Source organism: Babjeviella inositovora (assembly GCF_001661335.1).
Source record: "Babjeviella inositovora NRRL Y-12698 unplaced genomic scaffold BABINscaffold_17, whole genome shotgun sequence".
NCBI classification, from domain to species: domain Eukaryota; kingdom Fungi; phylum Ascomycota; class Pichiomycetes; order Serinales; genus Babjeviella; species Babjeviella inositovora.
In genome coordinates, this window is record NW_017566854.1 from 15,690 (window position 1) to 34,058 (window position 18,369).

At 48.4% G+C, this 18,369-nt stretch overlaps 8 protein-coding genes across 8 annotated transcripts; 4 read left to right on the forward strand and 4 right to left on the reverse strand.

The window, feature by feature from the left end:
- Nucleotides 1-40: 40 nt before the first annotated feature.
- BABINDRAFT_163669 (uncharacterized protein) lies at nt 41-640 on the reverse strand. The gene has a single exon (XM_019130038.1). The coding sequence runs from the start codon at nt 494-496 to the stop codon at nt 179-181; it is 318 nt and encodes a 105-aa protein (XP_018982485.1). The 5' UTR covers nt 497-640; the 3' UTR covers nt 41-178.
- A 124-nt stretch (nt 641-764) lies between these two features.
- BABINDRAFT_172927 (SNAP receptor) lies at nt 765-1,244 on the forward strand (the record flags this gene model as incomplete). The annotated part of the gene is made up of 3 exons (XM_019130926.1): nt 765-836; nt 950-1,005; nt 1,052-1,244. The coding sequence occupies 3 exons, from the start codon at nt 765-767 to the stop codon at nt 1,242-1,244; spliced, it is 321 nt and encodes a 106-aa protein (XP_018982486.1).
- A 901-nt stretch (nt 1,245-2,145) lies between these two features.
- BABINDRAFT_169287 (uncharacterized protein) lies at nt 2,146-3,804 on the reverse strand (the record flags this gene model as incomplete). The annotated part of the gene is made up of 1 exon (XM_019130648.1): nt 2,146-3,804. The coding sequence occupies one exon, from the start codon at nt 3,802-3,804 to the stop codon at nt 2,146-2,148; it is 1,659 nt and encodes a 552-aa protein (XP_018982487.1).
- Nucleotides 3,805-5,945: 2,141 nt separating this feature from the next.
- Nucleotides 5,946-7,043, forward strand: SLF1 (Slf1p). The gene has a single exon (XM_019132506.1). The coding sequence runs from the start codon at nt 6,339-6,341 to the stop codon at nt 6,693-6,695; it is 357 nt and encodes a 118-aa protein (XP_018982488.1). The 5' UTR covers nt 5,946-6,338; the 3' UTR covers nt 6,696-7,043.
- An 844-nt stretch (nt 7,044-7,887) lies between these two features.
- On the forward strand, nt 7,888-8,409 carry GCV3 (glycine decarboxylase subunit H; the record flags this gene model as incomplete). The annotated part of the gene is made up of 1 exon (XM_019132054.1): nt 7,888-8,409. One exon carries the CDS (start codon nt 7,888-7,890, stop codon nt 8,407-8,409), a length of 522 nt encoding a protein of 173 aa, XP_018982489.1.
- An 846-nt stretch (nt 8,410-9,255) lies between these two features.
- PRP5 (DEAD-box RNA helicase) lies at nt 9,256-11,955 on the forward strand. The gene has a single exon (XM_019130039.1). It carries the CDS (start codon nt 9,389-9,391, stop codon nt 11,678-11,680), a length of 2,292 nt encoding a protein of 763 aa, XP_018982490.1. The 5' UTR covers nt 9,256-9,388; the 3' UTR covers nt 11,681-11,955.
- A 639-nt stretch (nt 11,956-12,594) lies between these two features.
- BABINDRAFT_10317 (uncharacterized protein) lies at nt 12,595-14,840 on the reverse strand (the record flags this gene model as incomplete). Its single annotated transcript, XM_019126718.1, has 2 exons — nt 12,595-12,986; nt 13,811-14,840. 2 exons carry the CDS (start codon nt 14,838-14,840, stop codon nt 12,595-12,597), a joined length of 1,422 nt encoding a protein of 473 aa, XP_018982491.1.
- A 1,078-nt stretch (nt 14,841-15,918) lies between these two features.
- ECM7 (Ecm7p) lies at nt 15,919-16,911 on the reverse strand (the record flags this gene model as incomplete). Its single annotated transcript, XM_019131425.1, has 1 exon — nt 15,919-16,911. A coding segment is annotated over one exon (993 nt), but the record flags the coding sequence as incomplete, so codon positions are not given.
- Nucleotides 16,912-18,369: the final 1,458 nt, after the last annotated feature.

The following is an 18,369-nucleotide window of genomic DNA, read 5'->3' on the forward strand; positions in this document are numbered from 1 at the left end:
TAAGAAGGAAAGGATAAATTGTCAAGAAATTATCCGAAACGTGCATTTCCCAAATCTCACGGGGACAAACTACTCCCAATAGGGCATGCGAACATGCTTGATCCACCGCTACGGTAAAACAGTTCTACTCCCGGTGATTTATTCAATTCCCGATTAAACTATATACACCAACGTATCTCTATTTCTTCCCTTTATTGAACTCTTCCGGGGTCTTGGTCTTCATCTGCAACGCGTGGAGACCCTTCTCCTTGAATTCCTCGTCCAACAAACTGTAGATGGCTCTGTGCCGGTTGGGCATATTCATGCCCTCGAAAACGTCGGTGACGATTTCCAAGCGGAAATGCGACTCGGTCACATTGGTGGCGCCCCTGAGTCCAGCGTGATGGGCATGCTTATGGCTGTCGTTGCTGATCCTGAGGTGGGACGGGTGAAACGCGTTGGTGAGCTTGGCAATGATGGACTGCTCAATTGGCCCGGAGGCGGTAGTGGTAGACATGCTTCGGATTATCGCTGGGAGCATCTCAGAATAGCGTAGGGCCAAGAGGAGCAGGTGCAAGGCCATTCAACGGCTTGTGATAAAAAGCCGCATTTCACGTCACATGATAACAGGCGTGCGCGCACCGCCCCTTCAGGCGTGGCTCAGCCGGATATCGTACAGGCTGTGCCTCGGAGATTCGGGGTGCCAAGTCCACGTATATCCATCATAAAGGCAATTTCCACGAATCAATCGTGATAAAAGCATACCTTACGCTCATATAAAAACAATGTCCTCCTCCGTGCCTTACGACCCATACGTGCCACAAAACCAGAACTCCAATGTGGCACATCTTCAATCGGTAAGTTGGCAGCAACAAAACGCCATGAAACGATTTGACGTCCTGCTTTCATGGGCTGTTTTGAGATTTACCACCCATGGCATCGTTCTAGCACTATACTAACCCTTTTATAGCAAATCGATGACACCGTGGGTGTCATGAGAGACAACATTAACAAGGTGGCGGAACGGTATGTATCGTCCATTTCCATCACCCAACAATACTAACCCTTTTAGCGGTGAGCGTCTCGACTCGCTTGACACCAAGGCTGACAACTTGGCTACCTCCGCGAGAGGCTTCAACAGAAAGGCCAACGACGTCAGAAAGCAGATGTGGTGGAAGAACATGAAGATGAAGATGTGCTTGATCGCGGCTGTGATCATCGCCATCATCGTCATTGTTGTTCCGATTGCCGTTCACTTCTCCTAATCCCGCCCCTCTTGCACTTTCAAACTTTTTTTCTTTGAGCAGCTAGCTCTCCCTCTAATCAACACTTTTATCTACTTGCCTATAGGTAAAGAGTTTTGTAGCCGGTCTGTAACTGGCGAAGTTACTCCCTGTCAAAGTTATTTCCTAGGCTGCATAGCGGCTGGAAGTCCAATTAGCTAGATCCGGAAATATTATATTGCAGTTTTCTTTTGCCTGGCGACGATTCATAATATGGTCTGCGTAAAACTAATATCGCTACTCTCCCGATAGTCCAACGACGTGTTCCTGGGGTCTAGTAACACACATCCATATCAAAGGATGATTAAAAGGTTATACTTCGAGAATCAGTCATTTTTCATCCACCCTGGGTCAATAATATGTAGTTATTGGGGGGTAGATCTCGCAAGAACGTTGCGCAGCTCCTACTTTCTTTTAACACCCATCTGGTCCTGCATTTCTGGAAAGATTACTAAACCCCTCTTGACCCTTAGTGATCCCAAGCTGTTCGATGTAAGACTGGAAATATGAAATAGCCAAAACATTATATTCTGTCACGGCTTGCAGATGCACAACATTATATTCTGTCACGGCTTGTGGACACTCAACTTATATATGTTACCTCGTGTTTCGGACACACCCGTGAGATAACCAATTGTAGCTCGTTTCGAAATTTCAACAAGCAGCTGATATACCTATGAAACGCTGTTTCAGTGGAAAAGTGCACTAATAGGCTCCTCTTTTGCTCAACTTTCCAGCTATATATTTCTGGATATTACGTCTCGTTTGTCAACATGCCTTTTGTCCAAACTACATGAAAAATCTAGCTCATACCTCCCCTTGGCGGAACCGAGCCACGAAAAAAATGAGCATACAAAGCAATACTGTATTACAGGGTGCAGATCTAATTTTGCGGGGCAAACAATCTTCGCTTGACCCTGCTTCCAAGAGATACACCCTCTTCTGGGCGAGAGGCTTTGCCCAATGGTGACGAATCAATGGCAAAGTGCATAGGCGAGCTCTGGATCACCTCACTCTCCGTTCTTTCAGCGCTATCAATTTGCGTTCTAAGGGTTTTCACTTGAGGAGTGGCAAACACAACTTTTTCCTCAAGGTTCACATGGCGGATACGGTTCGAACTAGGGGTGGCCTCAACCTGGGAAAAGGACTGGGTCGCAAGCGACGTTCCGCTGGCGGCCTTGGTGAAGATCCCACCGGATTCGTTCATAAACCCAGATTTAGCCTGCTTCACACCCTGGGGCTTTTTCTCCAGGGCCTCGGGATTTAATAGAGGCATACTGAGGTCCACTTGACGCTTTTCCAAGTTCTTGGACGTGAAGGAAGTGGAAGAGGCGCGTTTGAGCAGAAGAGGGCGCTCCAGGTTGGACTTGGACCGTGTGAGTGTTGTTAGGTGCGGTGGGGCGGGAACCCGTCGGAAACTTCTCTCTTCCCCTTCCAAAGACGGAAGGGGCAACGGAAGCTGGACAGGAAGGGGCAACGGAGAGGCACTGCGTGTCATCCGTGGCTCCAGATTCACTGGTTCCTCAAGAACGGGTCTCTTCTTCCGTTGCTTGAAGCTGGGACCTTTGATCTTATCGAGCATATAGTTAACCAACTGCAAGGACTTTTTTCCAAAGTAAGGGTTGATCACGTAGGCGACAAAGCCAACAGCACTGTCTTCGGACTTTGGCCCCTGTGCGAGAAGTGCGTCCCATACTGCCAACCGATCGATAAACGTGTCCAACCGCAGTAGGAGGTCTGTGTAGTCAATTTTTCCGTCAGATAGCAGCGCTTGAAACCCATCGGTAGGTCCTTCAAGAGATTCTGGGTTTACCAACGTCGGCACCAAACGCCTTTTCATCCGACTCTTACTCCGCACAAGAGACTTTACAGGAATTTTCTGGTGCTTCTTTGCCGCCTGGTGCTTTACAACCGTGATATCCACGTTTTTGAGCAAAAACATTTCGAACAAGACGAGAATCTGGAGCTGTGCCTCGCGCACCTTCAAGCGGAGCACAAGACTGTAAACCTTATCCTCTTTTGTGGGCTCGTTAGCGGTGTCTCCTACTGGAGGCTCCGAAACCCCCAAAATCCCGGCATAGCGCTCTAGCAACTTTTCCCGGTTAACTGTCTCGCTTTCTATATGGTCCCTATGACTGGCCACTGGTCCCTCAAGGAGTCCTAACCTCCCAGTGTGGCGCCTGTCAAAACCTTCCATAGTTAGAAGTACCAGGTACAATGTTGTCTCAAGCTCCAGATCTCCCTGGCATAACACTTTTAGTCGTGTGAGTGTGGTTTTGGGAAAATATGTCAAGGGTGTAGTCAAAAGGTAAAGACTTTGGTAGTACCGACTCCCAAGGAATGCCGCTGCACTCTGTTCCTTCACCGGGGAGCTGAAGAACCCCTTGACCGGAGAGGAGTTCGGGCATCCAACGGGTCTGTCGGGTAGCATGGAGAACCCGGAGAGAAGCGTGCGGAGATCATCGTCCGCAAGCGCAGACATGGCTCTCATCCGGGAGAACTCCGCTTTGTCGAGGCGAAGTGTATCAAATAACTCTGACATCTAAAAAGATGAAGCTCTGTAGGGGGGTATGAAAATGGAATAGGTATAAAGGAGTGGGGAAGTAGGCCATGGTCATGTCACATATCGCCCAATTGGGAAAATAGTCCACGTGGTCACGTGATTGATTTGGGTATCGAAGTGATACGGGCTGTAAACGTCAATGAGGTTATGAAATTAACATGTTTATATATCTTCTTCGCGGGTAGGTTGGTTGAAAATGGAAGTTCCTTGAATTTCACGATCTATAGGTCAGTAGTTGTCTCCCCTACAAGATGGAGTCGTCAATGCTGAGGCTCCGTAAAGCTTTGTGTTTTGCATCTGATTTGTTTCCAAGGTGCACATAGAGAAAAAAGGACTAACGCATTACTCGTACGAAAGTGGTGGCGTGGTAAAGTTGCATTCTTGATTGACATTCACCCAGATTGTGTTATAGATACTCTTCAACCCTTCGTGCCGGTTCCTCTTGATATCCGCTTGGCTGGCTTCCTATTTTCTGTGTAAGGAGCTATTTCTTTAGTCTCTTCACATTGTCAATATCAAAAAAAACTTGTAATAACATGGAATTCCTACAACCAGCCTTAGATATAATGTAATGACCAACCCAGGAAGGACAAAGCGCACTGGGAAGGTCTAACCACACCACTCCATTATGACGGAATTTCTTGAACAGAGATAGATAATTATAGCGTATACTTTCTTTTAAAGGATATAAGGTAAGCCACAAAAGGAGGGGAAAAAACATAACTCCGTACTTCAAATTGAGTTTCAAACCGCCACGTCTAGAACATGAATCGAATACCTTAGTCATTCGGTTTTCTTCCAGCCATGCTCAGTTGTTCGGGTATAACAGGGTAGTATCTAAAATTGGAGTAATTTTTGACGCTGAAATTATTATTCGTAGAAACTACCTGTCTCTCAACACCAGGACTTTTCATTTATCATATGAGGTTAAAGCAGGTTGATCGGCATTCCGTCCAGGCGAACACCACTCAGCACCGGAGGCGTGCAAAGCACTCTAATTTAATATCCCCTAGACGTTCTCCCTAAGCCTTATCAAATAGTCTATAATATTATCCGACTTTAGATTTCTCCCTAATGCCGCTTCGATGGACTCCTCGAACCTTGGCTGCAGCCCCTTGCATAACCTACGCCAGGAGGCATACGCTACTCAAAGAATCAATATCTCACTAAAGATCTACACATGTAAATTTCAACTACAAGGGATCTAGCGTTAGCGAGGATTGAGATCTGTGCCTATGATGGCTTCCAGAAAATTTACAACGACGTTTCCTAGCCTGATTGCTCTCTAGCCACTATCACATCACTCCCTACCTCTCAAATAAACCCAACCACCAACCAAAATATTCATTATTACGTATACAATACCCACCAAGGACCGCAATTTATCCTTGTGCTTATACTCTAATCGCTCTTTCAGCCCTCGATCTTTCCCATCACAGCAATATCGAGCATCCTGCATACAATATCATGTGTCCTAGGTCGTGCCGTTAGCCGCTGTGCCCTGTCACGTTCCCGCTGGCTGGCGCAGTAAGGCCATAATCCCCGGGTGCAAACAGGTATTTGGTTTTTCCAGCGTTTGAGCCGTGGCTCTTTGTCGACACACCCTACTGATTCTCCTAAATCCGTTAAGCCTCGCCCGTGTTAGCCTCCCAGCTCCTTACCATTCATCCCTTGATCACTACAGCCCTGTATCCAGCTGCTGAAACCATCAAGCCGCCGAGATAATCAAGCCCCTCTTTAGCCAGAGCTTCCATCACTGCTAACTATCAACCAAACATTCATCAATCAAGCAATCAGTTGCCAAACACCCCAGCATAATTAATACAATGTCCGATACGCCGTCTCTTTTAACCCCTGCACCCGCTCCCCAGGCTAGTCCCTGGAAAGCTGTCGCGGCACCCGCGCCACTGGCAGCGCCGTGGGCCGCGCCTGATGCAAGCGCGCAGGAAGAAGCATCAGCAGTGCATAAGGTGGTCAAAAAGAAGGCCGTCTGGAAGCCGCTTGACGCGACCATCACCATCGCCGCCGCCGCCAACAAAAACGGCAAGGGTAAAGACAAGAAAAAGAGTGCAAAGACCTCGGCCAAGCGAGCGGAAGACGCAGAGAACGAGGGGAAAAAAGCCAAGGCCGTGGCCAAAAAAACTGTCAAGCTGCAAAATACCAATAGCCCCGTAATCAGGTCCACCATCAGCCCAGAGTTTGAGGAGAAAATCGACTCTGAGATTCAGAAGATCGAGGAATCCGTGAAACGAGTATCACTAGTCGAGGAGCAACAGCCGTCCCGCAAACTGTCACGGGACTACAACTACAACGGCTACAAGCACCGCAATCAACGAAATGGGTTCCAGAACTACAACAAAAAGGGCTTCCAGCAGTTTCCGCCGTACCCCTTTGTACCTGTGCCGCAGTTTGGATTTGGCTATCTGCCGTTTGCGCCGGGTCCTAACACGCTTCCGCCGCCCTTTTCCCCGCATTCGCCGTCGTCCGAATCCGACCAGTCGCTAAACCCGCCAATGTTCAATCCGTACAACGCGTACGCTTTTCCGCCGCCAAACGGTCAGTTCCCCGTCATCGATGAGCGCTTGGGCTACGTGACGAACCAGTTGCGGTATTACTTTTCGTTGGAAAACTTGTTGAAGGACATGTATTTGCGGAAAAACATGGACAGCGAGGGCTACGTGTTGCTAGGGGTTATCAACGATTTCCACCGTATGAAGAGCTTGAGTGGTGGTGCCTTGGTGGTGTTACAAGAGGCGGTGAAGTACGTGCCGGAGCTTGAGATGGTGTGGGACCGGGAGGAGGACGGGATCTTGGTGGGAGCTAAAATCCGATTACGTGAGCAGTGGGAGAACTGGGTAATACCGAGCTGATTCCCTGTGGTCCTTATGTCTAGATTCTTCCTCCGTCTACCAGTTGAATGTCCCCGTGCTCCCCCATCCCTTTGGATGTCTTATTACCAAGTACCCTTGATCTTTCAGGCCACCGGTAATTCTCTACCTTCTTCTTTCATTGAAGGAGATTTCTACCTCTTTTGCTTAATTTTTTATCTGGCCACTGACAAGGCTTGTCTTGCTGAAACAAACCCACGAACGATATGGTGATACACCGGCAAGCCTGTGGGGGCGTCATCTTTTTATTCTCTTTACGTATGATACGCAGGTCACGCGGACGGTGTATGTTTATACATTCAATCTAAAAACAGGACTTGCAAAATAAGCTAGGCGGAAGTAGCTAGGCCAAATGGTAGACTGCGTAAAGCTGATAGGGCATTCTATTAAAGGTTTGGCCGACACAATGCTGTTGGACCATAGCCTAAATGGCATCAGCATTGTGCTGGCCCACTTCAATAGCACGGGTAAACCGGGCGATCACTGACTCTACTAGAGAAGCTATATACAGGGATATTTCGGTAAAAAAATGCAGACAGCGAGAGTAACCAAGGCTAAAGATATTATAGAAAGTTCTAACGGCTTTCCCCTGGACAATAGTGCAGCCCCTAGTATAAAGCGTGTCGGTTGTCAGGAGTATCTTTCTAAAAACAATAGTAAGGCTACCCGATCCTACTATAATAATGCAGTTACTGGGTTACACGCATCCTTGAAGAAACGTCTCTAGATTAGCGCACTGAACAGTCTTCAAGCTTCGCTTTATTCATCGCAAACCACGACGCAGTTTATTTTTTTTTCCCCTCACCTTGACTCCTGCAGGTCTACGGGGCAACGGATATCTGGCCTCCAATAAAAATCAAGTAGCTGCAAGGCTCAATACGGTACGAGAGAAGAAATACTAACGGCCGTACTATTTATTGACGAATGATCCCTCGATTTACTCCGGAGACGGCCATCTTCCCCCACAGGCAAACCTAAATTCGATCGCGGCCAAACACTACCGCACTTGGCACGAGTCAAAACCGACGTGCATATGACAGCCCGAGTCGCGCCTCCCTCTGACTCGGACCATGAGGACTTTTTTTTGCCCAGGTTTTCCTGACGTATATAAGGAACCTAACCCCCAGGAATTTGCAGGCTCCTTATCCCGCCTCTCCACACCTTACCTCACACTATGTTGTCTATTTTTGCCAGATCCGCCGTCAGAGCTCCAGTCAGAATCCAGGCCTCCGCCGTTTTCTCCAGGTTCCAGTCCACCTTGAACCAGATTAACAAGGACTCTGTTGTTGGCCAGTTTTCCGCGCAATTGTCTGTCAAGTACACCGCCGAGCACGAATGGTTGGCTTCTGCCCCGGATGGAACCACCTACGTCGGGATCACCAAGTATGCTGCTGATGCCTTAGGTGATGCCACCTTCATCGAGTTGCCAACTGTCGGCGACGTTGTTGAAATCGGTGACTCCATTGGTTCCGTCGAGTCCGTCAAGTCTGCCTCTGAGGTCTACGCGCCAATCAGCGGTGAGGTCTTGGCTGTCAATGAGGAGTTGGAGGCCAACCCACAGTTAATCAACGAAGACCCAATGGGCAACGGTTGGTTTGTTAAGATCAAAGTTGCCGACGTCAAGGAATTAGAAACCAACGAAGAGTTGTTGTCTGAGGCCCAGTACCAGGAGTCTTTATCCGAGGAAGACCACTAAACACCCCCTGCATCATCATATTACGTATCTCCCGGTATAAAGCCAGGCCCATTGAGTGGGTGCGCTTAGATATCTATTTATATAACCGAAATGGCATAAGAGAGTTTTTTTTTGTAAAAGGGGCTTGAGGAACAGGGCTACATCGACTTTGGACGGAGCTTGGAGTGCTTACAAGGTCATTGCCATCAAAGTAGGAAGGCTTAGACATGACTGAATTACGGAGTTACAACACCGAGAATATAGCACCCTTAGAAAGCAGTGTACGCGGTATGACCGATTAGATCGTCGTTAATGACTTGTGTTAAATCCACTGATGTGCCGTGTACCAGAAGTAAGCTACAGTATAATAGTGTCTAATAGGTGACGGGGTCTTTACCGAATCAATATTGCGAGACTCAGTTTACCCCAGATTTGAATACTCCTAGCATTTGTTCAGAGAGATAGAGGAGGGGGTATGCGGACAACCCTCGCCAACTTCATTCGTACTTTTCGGATAACTGTGAGACCGCTACTCCATCCAAAAGAACTTCACGAAATCGGCTAATATAAGCCGCCCAAGCACACGAATTCCAGTCCCACCCACATAAGACTTTGGGCTTAGTCCTACAAAAACATTAAAGTCTGTCTGAGACTATTGCCAAAATAGCCTGAATAGTTAGATCCTTATCCTCCTTCTATTATCTGTACCGAACCAAGGAAATATAATACAAACAGTGGTCAATACAATTAGATTAATTAATATTACTCCACAAACATATATCACTAAAGTAGAACTAACATTGTCGTCCATATTTCAAAATCCTGCACATAACGCCTTTGTTTCCACCACCAGTCAACCACAAAGTGGTCTTCTTCCTCAAGAGCTAGTTTCAAAAGTGCTTACGATCCAACAAAGCTATATCTTCTTACAGGAATACTTCCCTATACACGGATTAGCAGTCTTCCCAGACACTCAGTGAAGCCAACCCCGCTGTAAGTAATGAGCCCCGCAGAAGGTGTAACCGCCGACGAGAAGAAACGCTTGCGCCGTGAGAAGCTCGCGGCGTGGAAAAAGAAGAAGGAGGCGGAGGCGGCGAAGCTCCCTGAGACAGTGACTAACGCCCCAGCGTTCCATGGCATCAAGAAGCTCACATTAAAGCGCGTTTCGGCAAAGTCCGTGTTTGGTGATGCCGCTGACGAGGCCGACCAGCCCGCCAGGAAGATGAAACTTCTAAGTTTCAAGGATGAGGAGAACGATGAAATGAACGGTGGTGGTCACAGCAATGGTGATGCCAAAGATGGAGATGATATCGACCCTTTTGATGCCTTTATGTCCACGATTGCAGATAGTTCCACGGCTTCGGGCCAAATCCTTGAGAGCGATGAAGAAATCGAAACGGAAGCGGTTGCAGGAGAAACTCCGGAGGAGCTTCTAGCGAAACTCCAACAGCGTAAGAAGAAGGAACTCCCGCGGGTGGACCACTCCAAAATGGCCTACGAGCCATTCCGCCGACAATTCTATACGGAGCCGGCTTCCACCGACTTCGAGGTTGACCCCACTTTACTCGGCATAAAAATCCGCGGAGTGGGGTGCCCGAGACCGATTCAACACTGGTCGCAGCTTGGACTCCCCCTCCAGATGACCCACATCATCGAACAGGCGGGCTACACCGCGCCCACGCCTATCCAGGCACAGTCGCTTCCCGCGATAATGGCCGGAAGAGATGTTATCGGAGTCGCCAAGACCGGCTCGGGAAAAACCGTGGCCTTCCTCCTCCCAATGTTCCGCCACATCGCGGACCAGCGGCCACTAGCGAAGAACGAAGGACCAATCGCACTTATCATGACCCCCACCAGAGAGCTTGCCACGCAAATCTTCCGTGAGTGCCGGCCGTACCTCCGCGCACTAAACCTCAGGGGAGTCTGCGCTTACGGGGGCTCGCCAATCCAGGAACAGATTGCTGACTTGCGGCGCGGGGCTGAGGTTGTCATTTGCACGCCAGGCCGCATGATTGACCTCCTTGCAGCGAATGGGGGCCGTGTCACCAACGTCCATCGCGTCTCGTACCTTGTCTTAGACGAGGCCGACCGCATGTTTGACATGGGCTTTGAGCCACAGATTACGCGGATAATACAGAATGTACGGCCTGATCGTCAAACAATTTTGTTTTCGGCCACATTTCCGCCAAAGATGGAGGCGCTCGCGCGGCGTATCTTGCGCAAGCCAGTGGAGATTATCGTCGGCGAGCGCAGCGTGGTGGGGTCAGATATCGCCCAGGAGGTTGAAGTTGTTGCTCAACAGACTGACAAGTTTGTGCGGTTGCTCTCGCGGATTGGGAAATTCTTCAGCGACGATTCGCAGGGCAAGGTGTTGGTATTTGTGGACCGCCAGGACGCTGCGGACGGGCTCTTCCACGCGTTAATGAAGCGGGGTTACCCTTCCGTGACGATCCACGGGGGAAGAGAGCAGATCGACCGTGACGCCGCGATCCAGGACTTTAAAAATGGAGTGTACAACATCATGATTGCGACATCTGTCGCGGCCAGAGGGTTGGACGTCAAACAGCTACGGTTGGTGGTGAACTACGACGCTCCCAACCACATGGAGGATTATGTTCATCGTGTGGGCCGCACAGGCCGCGCCGGTATGAAGGGAACGGCGCTAACGCTCTTGACCGAGGACCAAGAGCGCAATGCGACAGATATCGCCAAGGTGATGCGATTGTCGGGCGTGGAGGTTCCGGCGGCGGTCCGCGCCATGAGCGACCGTTTCCTCGAGAAGTTCAAGTCGGGGAAGGAGCAGTACGGGTCTGGCTTCGGGGGCAAGGGCTTGGAGAAGTTGGAGAAGCTCCGCAACGAATCCCGCACGGTAGAGCGGAGGGCCTATGGGGAGGACGATAAGGAAGAAAAGACACCTGTGGTGGAAGCGGAAGTTCAGACGTTTGATATTGTGTTCGGGAAGGCTCCGCTGACTTCCGGGCTGCTGACAAGCGCGTTCGATGCGCGGATCTGCATCAATGACCTTCCGCAGAAGGCCCGCTGGGTCGTTTCTCAGAGCTACAAGAAGGTGTCTGAGGAGGCCAGTGTGTCGATTACCGTTCGTGGGCGGTTCTACGCGGAGAACCAGACCCCGAAACCCGGTGAAGAGCCCAAGTTGTATGTGTTGATTGAAGGCGAGACGGAACGGAGCGTGGAGAAAGCTGTGGCATTGTTGAAGGAGGCAATGATCGAAGGGATCAACATGGCCGCAACCGAGGAGGCCCGTGCCCCAGCAACCAGGTACAAGGTTTAACAAGTTCGGGTGAAAGACCCGCGATGGTGGAAGGATGTGTCAATGTCGGGTTTTTCTCCCGTGATTCATTACCGCTTCTGGAGTTTGTAATTATCCAATTGTGGAATGCGATCCATTCAGCAGGTTTTACTAGCCTAGCTGCGTTTTAGACAAAACCTGGTGTCAAATTTTGGACGTTACTAGATGGACGAAGATAGTTAATACATTTTAAGGAAGCAGTGTATAATGTCAGTAATACATAGATGCTCAAGTCAACTAATTGACTTGTCGGTAAATCATGGCTAGATATCTTGCAGATTTTACATAAGTGGTGAACATTAACAAATTAGACATCGGCACATGTTGCCATCAGAGAAATAGACAACGAACACACGGATGGCCATATTTTGATGGCCATGGTTTATGTATTTAGCTACCTCTACCTGATATCTTTACCGCGAATAAGCTTTAGATCTTGATAAATAAATTTCAATAAACAGACCTTGTTTTATCAATCCATAGCTCCGCAATCTCTAACATCAACTCCACCGTTGGCTGAACTTCATATACGGAGCCAAAACTCAATTATGGGTGTTCGCTTCATATAATCACGTTTCTACCAATAGATGAACGTCATGAATACCATAGTTGATTCATGTCACGTACCACGCAGCCGGGTCTCCTAGGCACGGTATTATCTATACTTAAACCTTTATGCTCCGGAAAGAGTACAATATAAAAAGATTCGGTAGATTTCCAGAAATTCAAGCCTTGTCAAGTGATCCAATCCATGCAACCCTCCATGCCTCGTGTATGCTCATACATCCTGAAACTGTAAAACAAAAACCTCTTTCAACCCCCCCAAGAACACCCTAGATTGTGATACCCCTGATCCCGGTTGAAATCCTGGGTTATGCAACAATATTACCAACCTTCTACCACTCTTCGTTAATCTTCTGTTTCTTTTCCGCCCTCTTCAACTGCTCCTTCAACGCGACGTCGTCCTTTAACACCTGCTGCGCGGTCTTCTTGCGCTCCTGGTCCAACCGGCGTCCCAATGGACCTTGTTCCTTCGCACTGGTCGCCGTGTGTCTCTCAAGCGCCGCCTGCCTCGCTGATTCTCTGGCGTCTTCCGTGGCATTGGGTGTGTTTCCTAAAACGCGGCCCTTCTTTGCCCCCGGTGGCCTCACGTTAGGTGTCTGTGCAGTTCTGGAGCTGGGCTTTTCGTTGAGTGGTGGGCTCTTTGGCTTGGAAAAACAGCTTCCCATGATGTAATGGCTGTGGGTAGTGGCAGAATGGGGTATTGGAGGGCTGCGGATGTTAGGGGCTGCGGATGTTAGAGGCCGAGGAGTTTGTGTTATATGAATCGCGAAACTTGAACCGCGCGTAGAATTCGCGAATGGAGCCGGTTTTAAATTCTCAAGTGTTTAAAGACCTAGAGAGAGTTTCTATTAAATAAATCGATACTTGAAATCACTTTTTTATATCTATCATTTATTTTGCAATCAGAATCACCCTTAACGAAAAAAAATAGCATGAATATAAAGCCATGGCGAAAATTAGGGGTTTTCGTAAGACGTCTCCAGCTCATCAACGCAAATGACGGGTTATATTACGCTGCACTTTGGAAAGCCATATTTTATAATCTCTTTTGTGCTTCGACATCAAGCCTTAATTAGACTAATTATATTTTATTGAAATTAGAACGAATATATCCCCTTAAGTATATACCCCACGGCCAAAACAACGAACACCCCTTGACTGTGCAAACTAACTGTATTGTCTATACATCTAGCATACATATGTATGTTGATCAGGCAGCTCTAACCGGTGCAAATACCGATCCAGAAATACGCATACTTACACAGTGGTGCAATAGAAAAGCTTGTTGCTATGACTAGCGTTGAAAAAGAGGCACATCTAAAACAGCATACCACCCCCATGTAAACTTCAAGCCGTTGCTCTGTTTAACGTATCACTTTGACGAGTTGCAAAAATTAGTCCCTGCTTAAAATCCAGCTCACCAACGTAAGTATGCTAATGGTACCAATTATTCGTCTGTATTACACAAATTCTACCATTATCATCTCAACGACCGTGTTATAAACAACGAAACAACAGTCATGCAGCATGAAAGACTACAGCCCACACAGACCCAGAGCACCGTGTTGCCCGCCGACCGGTGTACGTCGGCAATGTCGATCAGCCCAGTGAGCTTACAGATCTGGTTGAAGAACTCATACTCGCTGGCCCCGATAAAAAAGGTGAGCAAGAAGACACTGATTTCTCCGCTTAATATAAGCACAAAGCTGGGATAAAGCCGAAGCTTCGGCAATAGACTCCCATAAACAAACGAAACGCACACAAACAGACTATAGGCGGCTACAAGGAACGATAGCACCGTCACCCCCAAAACACACCAGGCCACGCACTGGGAAAACTTCTTGAGAAGAATCGTGCTGTGCACAGCGTCCACGCTGCGTTTCTGACTGGAGAGAAACAACTGGAGATTCTGCATTGCCTCTTCGTACGAGTCCACAAATGAATCCCCGACACTCTTGGCGTCGTGTTGCAAGAGCTGGCCCAACTGGTTCCCGAAATCCCTCATGAGGATCGACAAGAGGTCTAGGCCGTAGGACCGTGCACAGAAGGTTTCACCGGTAACGGTGCTTGCGCGACAGTAACCCCAGAAGTTTAAGCTGTAAATGTGGGTGGTGGAAAAGGTGTCTACGATATCCAGGTACGCGGTGACATCTGTTTCTGTCGGACCAAAGTCCTTTGCAAAATACGAAACCACCTTCATGAGCTCCTTTCCAGACAGCAAGATTTCTCTGGCGTGAGGGTTCTGGTCCTTCAATTGGAACGTAAACTGGGGTATACAGAGGTCGGACACACACGTAGGTACCGTGAGGGAAAGCAGAATGGGAACCACCCAAAGAAGAAGCGTGAGCAAGCACACCGTTGTGATAAACAGCACACTGTGGCGATATTGATCCGTGGGTTCCAACTCCAAGAGCACTTTTTCATCAATTTCGGGTGTCAACTGTGTGCGTATGGTATTCCACGGGGTCTGGTCATACATCAGTCTGATGCGTTGCGAGGCGTACCTTAGGGAGATGCCATAGTGGGCCTGTAACGGCGATTCCGTTTTCTCTGGAATGCTTTCTTGGGCGTCTGTCATACAGAGGATGGGTTCATTATAGATTTTTTGACGGACAGCAGTAATATGGATTTGATAAGCTCATAGATTCACCTTGTAGGGTAGAGGTGGAGTGGGTAGCGCATTTGTGGCGTGCGTGCATAGATGCACATGCAAGAGTTGCAACCATTGTAATGTTGCGATATGCATGGAGGTGGGAACATCCTGTGACTAAAAGGCAAGCTTGGAAGGCCAGGATATTATTTATATAAGCAGTGTTGGGGAGCACAGATTTAGAACGTATATATCCTTCTGTGAAACATGAAATCACAGTACTTAGTCATTACGAGGAAGTATTTGATGCACGTCACAAAACAATTCATTAAACCTCTGGGGTAGGAGAAGGCGATAGGCGTCCTGAGACAAACTAGACGCTCGGTCGATGGCTTCATGCCCATGGCCAACAAAATAAATAAAAATTCCACGCTCTAGCATTATTGTAAGTCAATAAGATGCCGTTCTGTGACTAGCTCTCTATTCTATACCGGTCCAAACCATAAGAGGTTGTTCATACACATACCAATGTAACCACGGAAGGCACCCTGCTGATATAGGTCAGATCCTTTCTGTCGGAAGGGCGGTTGAGGTATGCCCAAAAGGTTTTTGGAAACACCAAGAATGTTCTCGATACATATGCTACTAAAACCAGGGCTGTTAACTCAACCCAGATGAAAGGTGGTAGAGCCCATAGGCCAATCGCATTCCAACACTGGTTGACATGCCATGGGGCCAAATACCGCTATAGAGTGCTTTATCAATCCCACCGCCATATAATCCTTTTCTAATTCATATGGGACGGCGCGCGGAGCTCTGGTTGTACAGTTATGAGTGCTTCATATTCCGTGAGATATGAGTGCCCGCGCTGTTTGCGCGCGCTCTGGTGAAATTTCTGCGCGTGCGAGTCGCTAAACCCGTTATAAACCTGGTCGGCAAACACGTTATCGTGGGAGCTTCCCGGATCTTGAAATTCGCGGAATGGCGCGAAAATGACTGACTTGGCGTCTGACTCATACGGAACGTCCCTGAAAGCCGACTGCATCTGGGGAGTTGGCTCCCAGGTGGTGGGATTGGCGCACCAGAGGGGTCCACCCCAGAGGGCGGCGTTCGCCGCTGCCGCACCGAAGCCGATCCAGATGCACGCAAACCAGCGCCGTCCCATAACTAGCATGATCCCAAAGCTTTTTAGCTCATCCGCAATGCGGTTCTGGAGAGTGAACGCGTCAGCGGTTGTGACAGCGCTCGCAACACAGGATGCGAGTACCGTGGCGAGAGAGAGGACTGCAATCCCGTGGTGGAGGAGAGAATCCGAGGTACGTTTCCGAGGTTTTGTAGGGGAGCGGACCCTCGGAGAGCCAACCGTGGAGGAGGGCGTCAGGGAGAAATGGGATTCGTCTAGAAGACGGTGCTTGGTTCGGGTATATGAGACAAATGTCGCGACGAGAATGAGGATCTGGAATACGCCCACACACACATATCCCGCGACATATACGCGCTTCGTGCGGTGCATCGCGGCGAGAAACAGGAGGTACTCCGCATCGCGGTCGTCGCCGTTATATGCGTAGGCCAAAATCACGTCAAGCCCATTTGCGGAAAGCATATCCCGGTAGTCGAACACGTAGTTTGCGTGTGCAGTGTCACACGCAAAGGTGGTAGTACCGGCATCAATTACCCAGTCGCCAGCACTGCCACTCGTGCGGTACGTCACGGTGTAGTTCCCGATGCACCAGCTCCAAAGACCAGAGGCAACAAACTGTGGCGAGCCCTCAACCTGAGTTGCGACGTAATTGCTCAATACGTATATTTCGCTCGCGGTGAAGCCCACGCCGTTCAGGTTCGACGGGTTGTACGATGACGACGACGACGCGATGTTGGATCGGAGTGTCGTAAAGAGCCCCGCTGACACGTCCACATGCGCGAGTGTGAGCGTATACTGGTTGAATCGATCGTTGATGATGTTGCTAAGGAGAGAAACGATGGCTAGGATGACAACCATCAACGAGGTGACGATCCTTGCCACGAAAAACACGCGTTCCCAGGGCGAGAGGTCGATGAACGCGCGCTTGAGTATTCTTGCGCGTAAAAGAAACGAGGGCCACATGGAGGGTATCTGAGAGGGAAAGCAAAAGGGTATAGGCGAGGGTACACGGGTATATAGGTGAGGAAAGAACAGGATATGAGACGGGGGTATACATGAGAGGGTTTTTAAGGGATCAGCTCAGCGTGCAGGCTGCTCTAAATTGGCACGGCGCCGCTAAAAGGCCGTCTTGTTTTTATCCCTCTTTCCAAGCTGTGTTAATGAAAATTAGTCACATTAAGTCAGTATAAAGTAATTATAGTCTAAATAATCGCTTTGATAGATGCTTTATTATTTTCCAACCCTTTCAATTCCGCACTTTGTGCATGGTCGTATGTCTACTTTCTGGTTGACCCTATTCCAGATGTGTCTGTCCCCAGGCCTCTTCCTGGGCCTAGGCCAAGAGGGAGAATATAAGTGAAAGGGATGCTGTTTTTAGAAATGTTTTTACACTGGTGGTTAAGAAAAAAAAAGATGAATATTGAGCTTGAATTAAGATACGATGGGGAATAGTAATCCTGGCAATGGTTACAGTATCAATAAGGGGTAGTAATGGGATATTACGGGTATTTAAAATAAATCTAAACGAAGATTAATGCGTGAAATAAAAGGAACCAAGAATAGAGGCTGTTCTAGACCATATTGTATGGTTTGATATCTCCAGAAAAGTTAGTGCAAGTGGTAATCTAAGCCCAAAAGAGGGAGGTGGGCATTTTCTCTCATGCTAGCAATAGTACCTAAAACGTAATGTTATTCCGTCATGATTAGTACATGATAGTTGGTCCAGATGAGTAACGTATCTCGGGCAGAATCACTTTCTTCTCTAAATGGTGCCATGGGCCATGTTGGAACTGCTCAAATCGGTTTGGTACATATGATTTAATGGCCGACGTGGATACTACCGGTATCTGGAGCTGGAATAAAACTCCGTGTAGCCTACAACTGAACCGACATCTGGTGAACGTACAACCAAGAATGGCCTGTCTGTCAGCCCCATGCACAGGTAAATATGAGAACATGGTGATAGATTAACCCTTATTTCAACGTCTACAACTGTATATAATGAAGTTGGCTGTAATCTAAATATGACTGTATGTAGGAAGACTATTAAAAGAGTAGGAGAGAAAGGCCACAAGTGTGGGGAGAAATGAACAAGAATGCAAATGAACGCTAAGCGTGAGGACAGAGGTTAGGCGGGGTTATAAGATTAGGAATGAAAAACGGAACGTGGGGAACAGGTGGGTTCGAGATTAGACGGCAAGCAAGCACGAGACGATTGGCAACGGAAGAATTTGAGGATCCACCAGTTATCAACAGTAGGAGTTACTCAATCGGGGGAGATAATCCAAGATTAGTTATTAACAGTAGGATCATCAGCGTCGTAGTCGGGTACGATCCAGACTAGTTTTCAACAGTTTGGATTCCAACCGCTACCCG

Coding starts and splice junctions, on each gene's coding strand:
- BABINDRAFT_163669 (XM_019130038.1), bottom strand. CDS start 496: ATGTCTACCACTACCGCCTCCGGGCCAATTGAGCAGTCCATCATTGCC.
- SLF1 (XM_019132506.1), top strand. CDS start 6,339: ATGTTCAATCCGTACAACGCGTACGCTTTTCCGCCGCCAAACGGTCAG.
- PRP5 (XM_019130039.1), top strand. CDS start 9,389: ATGAGCCCCGCAGAAGGTGTAACCGCCGACGAGAAGAAACGCTTGCGC.